Source organism: Crocuta crocuta, unplaced genomic scaffold, assembly GCF_008692635.1.
Source record: "Crocuta crocuta isolate KB4526 unplaced genomic scaffold, BGI_CrCroc_1.0 scaffold2225, whole genome shotgun sequence".
NCBI classification, from domain to species: Eukaryota; Metazoa; Chordata; class Mammalia; order Carnivora; family Hyaenidae; genus Crocuta; species Crocuta crocuta.
This window is the reverse complement of record NW_027529696.1, coordinates 15,347-19,762: the sequence shown is the minus strand read 5'-3', so window position 1 is coordinate 19,762 and position 4,416 is coordinate 15,347. Positions and strand designations below refer to the sequence as shown.

The 4,416-nt window shown below is 46.6% G+C and overlaps 1 protein-coding gene across 1 annotated transcript in view; it reads right to left on the bottom strand.

Annotated features, from left to right (window-relative positions):
* LOC144230735 (zinc finger protein 75D-like) overlaps positions 1–2,026 on the bottom strand; it is a 12,459-nt gene extending 10,433 nt beyond the window's left edge. Inside the window, 2 exon segments of the mRNA XM_077763073.1 lie at positions 1–489; positions 2,006–2,026. Coding sequence (XP_077619199.1) covers positions 1–413 — 413 coding nt within the window. The 5' untranslated portion in view covers positions 414–489; positions 2,006–2,026.
* Between the last annotated feature and the right edge of the window lie 2,390 nt (positions 2,027–4,416).

The window sequence follows — 4,416 nt, the reverse complement described above, 5'->3', positions numbered from 1 at the left end:
CGATCTACCAGCGCCACGGCCTCTTTGATGCTCTGTGGACGATACTTCTGCACCCAGTTTTGGGTGCCCCTGGGCAGAATGGTCAGGAACTGCTCTAGCACCAGCAGTTCCAAGATCTGCTCCTTCGAGTGGATCTCCGGCCTCAGCCACTGGTGGCACAATTCCTGAAGCTGGCTGACCGCCTCATGCGGTCCCGGTGCTTCGTGATAATAGAAGCTCCGGAAGTGCTGCCGGGCGCTCTCGGGGCCAAGACCGTCCATCTGGGGGCCAGACTGCTTCCTGTCGCTGGAGCTCCCTTTCCCGGACTCCTCGGTCTCCCAGAAAGCCTCCACGTGGGGGGACGAGCGCGCCTCCACCTCCAGATGTCTCATCAGCATCTGCTCTAGGAGCAGTTTCACTCCTATGTGTGACATCCCCCCTGGGTGCCTTGGACAAGCGAGGCCTTGTCAGGTCCGGTATCAAGCCAAGTGGATCTTCTCCTCAAGGGCACTGAGGCAGGGGAGAAAAAAACGCTCACGTCAAGCAGAAAGGCACGTGCCACACACTGACTTGCTAGGTATCGTTCTCAGAGAAGAATGAACAGAAAAGAACCAGTCCGATCTCCCCCTTTAAAACCAGCCGCCAGGTATGAGGACACTCGTGATTACAGATTACTTCAGGACATGCACTTCCCTCTTTTTCTTTGTTGCTCGGCTTTAACACAAAGCAAGGGTCAGAAAAGACACATGTCAATGGATAACTTTCCTTTTTTAAAAAAATTTTAATGTCTATTTATTTTTGAGAGAGAGAGAGAGTGCGCAACCAGAGGAGGGGCAGAGAGAGAGGGAGGAGACACAGAATCCGAAGCAGGCTCCAGGCTGAGCTGTCAGCGCAGAGCCAGACGTGGGGCTCGAACCCACGAACTGCGAGATCATGACCTGAGCTCAACTGACTGAGCCACCCAGGAACCCCAATAACTTTCCCTTTTTTTTTTTTTCTTAAAAAGGTTGAGGAAAGGCTGGTGGCTGAAAGCCTGGCACCCACTCCCCAAAAGGAGCTTTGACAGTAGCGAATATTTAATCTGTGTGCTTCCTCATCTTCGCAACTAGGGCATCTCCGAGTTTCTCTAAATCTTAACAAATCATCCCAAGCTTTTGTCTTTAGTTAGGTGGAAACAACTTCTATGCCCCTGCATCCTCTTATGAAGACTGAAACCTTTCCTTCATGAGACAGTTAATATTCTCTTTCCCACTGTATTAACACTGGCAGGAGAACTGAAGAAAGTAGTAAAGCATTTGGGGGCGGGGGGGAAATAACCTCATTCCTCTTGGCAAATATCCCCCAATTGAGCACCCAGATGACAACACCTTGGGGGATACTTTTTGGGCGGACTTAAAGGCACTGTGCAGATTTGTACCTGTGTGTTCGGTTTTCTTTTGCTTTCTTTCCTGGAAAGACAAGTTGGCCCCGCTGACCAAATACAACGTCGATTTGTAAAAATGGAAGAATAAAAGGGTGTTGATTATGGTTCTTCCCAGACAGAAGGGCCCTAGTTAAGGTAGCCCTTCTCTAGACTTTACATTTTCTCAGGGTCAGGGGCGTAGAGATCTCTAACTAGGGCAAAGGGTGGCCTTGGGAGCCTGATTGTCCCCAGGGTATTCCAGCAGAAGCGACAACAAAAGTTCTTTTGAGGATGCCACGGGTATTCAAAGAAAACCTTGGTTCCCTGCTGCCTATACAGGCTCAGAAGATACGGGGCGCCTCCTCCATCTAATCTCTATGTCACTAGAAGTTAACGTCTTAGAGGCCGNGCCGGTCCCCCACTTGATCCCTCTAGCTTCCTGACACGGTACCCCGACTCGCCATTTTGGGGTGTGTGGACCTGGCCCCACCGGAAAAGAAAGCATGCGCTTCCGGTGGCTTTGTGACAGCCACGCCCAGCCCTCGCCCTCTCTCTACCTGGGGCGCGCGGACGCAGGCGGGAGGGAACCCTGCCGCTGGTCCTTCCCATCGGGGAGGAGCCTACCTTCTGCTCCTGCTCAGACCCGGGCGCGAACACGCCTTCCCCAGGCCCGCTGGAAGCGTAGGGGAGCCCCGGAAGCAGCTCGTCGACTGCGAGCCACGTAGCCCACTGACTACGGTGCCGCGATCTGGTGGCCCTGTCTTGCTAAGTGCAGATCACGTGTGGCCTCATTCCAGTGGCCGGCAGCCCTTTCTACTAGAAGTTCCCCAGTGAGGGCCACCGCCCCGAAAGTCGTCCCTAGACGTGTCCTGGGCCTCCTGAGATGTAGGACATGACGTCCTCAGGGTCACATCGATTGCCAGTGGCAGATTTTAGACAAGAATTCAGGTCTCCCTACTTCATCTTATGCTTTTTCCACTGCATTATGCTTCCTTATAAGACAGGAGCCTTGTTTCATCGTCTATCTCCTGTAATGTTCAGCATAGTCCTCCGGATAAGTCATCTTTCTAAGAATCTGCGTATCTCGGGTGGTCAGTATCCAAATTATCAGTGTTTACTAGTGTTGCGCCGTTTGGACGAAAACTGTCACTATGAACCAGTAGAGGAGAAACTGTAGCTCAGTGGGGCAGAAAGTGACATCTTTTGAAAGTCAGTGCCAGTAACTACTCCCGCAGGCAAACAAGAGACCTGCATGCCTAGGAGAAAAATAACACCTATTTGAGTTTTTACAATGCAAAAGCAGATGAGACTCAAGCTAAAGTCGATCCTGATTTGAAAAACAAAGCTGCCCCAAAGCAGCACTCTAGCACTGTGCTAGAGGACACAGTGCATTATCTGTGATATATAACCCTAGTAAATATGTTCGCCTCCCCACAGAAGCCGTTTCAGAATGGTTCTCTCAAAGCTATGTACCTGAAGTCAGGCATTTTCAACCTAACGTCTTTTGACAATGAAGAAGTCAAGGCATTATTACTTCTGAACAATTCCTGGGCTTACCCTTCAATTAAATCACTCACCAACCTATGGGGGTAGTTAGCTAAAAGGCATTTTCTTTTTCTTTCTTTGCTTTTTTAAATTGTAAGTTTTTAAACCTTGTGGAGTTTATATATTAATCTGCACAAAATTATTCCTCGTAATTATCTTCAATAGAAATTATCTTTAGGTTAACAGCCATTTAGAATGATATAAAAATAAGTATAACGCTCTCTTCAACCTACTATGGTTTGTACACTTCAAAGAAAAAATCTTTTTTTTAAAGGACTGTAAGGGTGCCTGGGTGGCTCAGTTGGGTAAGGGTCCGACTTTAGCTCAGGTCATGATCTCAACGGGTCAGTTTGTGGGTTTGAGCCCTGCAGCGGGCTCTGTGCTGACAGCTCAGAGCCTGGAGCCTGCTTCGGATTCTGTGTCTCCCTCTCTCTCTGTTCCCCACCCTCCCCCCCTCGAGCTCTGTCTCTGTCTCTCCGAATAAATACATGTTAAAAAAATAAAAATAAATAAAAGGACTATAGACTCCAGGAAGACAATTTGTAATTTACTTAAAACAAATTTCACCATATATTGTTAATATTATTAATAGGAAAACCATACATTGAGCCATGTTCTCTTATAAAACTGCAAAATTAAAGTTTTCTAATTAAACCCATGACACCTAGATGCCATTTATAGTAAAATTTTGGCCAATATGTTTGAAACACTAAAAGAGAAACTATGTAAAATCTACAGGGCATTTTCCTTCCTTTAAACACTTCAACCTTGATTCACCCAAGGAATCAAGGTATGATCCTGAACTGCAAACGACTTTATAGGTGGAAACAACTTGAAGAAAGTCATAATTTTGAGTAAGATTACAATGAGCAGGACAAGGAAAAGGAGTTTCCAGAATTAAAATCCACAGCACAAAAATGTGATTTTTAACTGGGCCAAGAGCTGGGATGGAGTAAAACAAATAACTATAGCAGCTTCCTAGGAAATCTTTACAGAAAGGAAACTATGATCTGAAAGGTATTGAAGAGGACAGTCATAGATAAATACTTGAGAAATATGGAGAAGTAGAAGCCAACATGGAAAAAGATGGAATGTGGCTAAATGAGATTGAAGACGATGAAGGCAGTTGTCCAGAAAAGAGAGTCTGTTGAAGAACAGACTGCAGAATTTAAAATATCTACCAAAAAAACAGTGGACTACCTCCTTGATTTTGTTGATACCACAAATGAATTCCAAAGGTTTCACTTTGTGCTGAAGGAGATGCAACAAGTAGTAAAACAAAAAACAAAACAAAAACAAAGAAACAAAACAGTTGTGGGGTATCTGGGTGGCTCAGTCTGTTGAGCGTCCAACTCTTGATTTTGGCTCAGGTCATGATCCCAGGGTTGTGGGATTGAGGCCTGAGTCAGGCTCTGTGCTGAGTGTGGAGCCTGCCTGAGATACTCTGTCTGTCTGTCTCTCCTTTTTCTCCTCTGCCCTGCTTTCACACA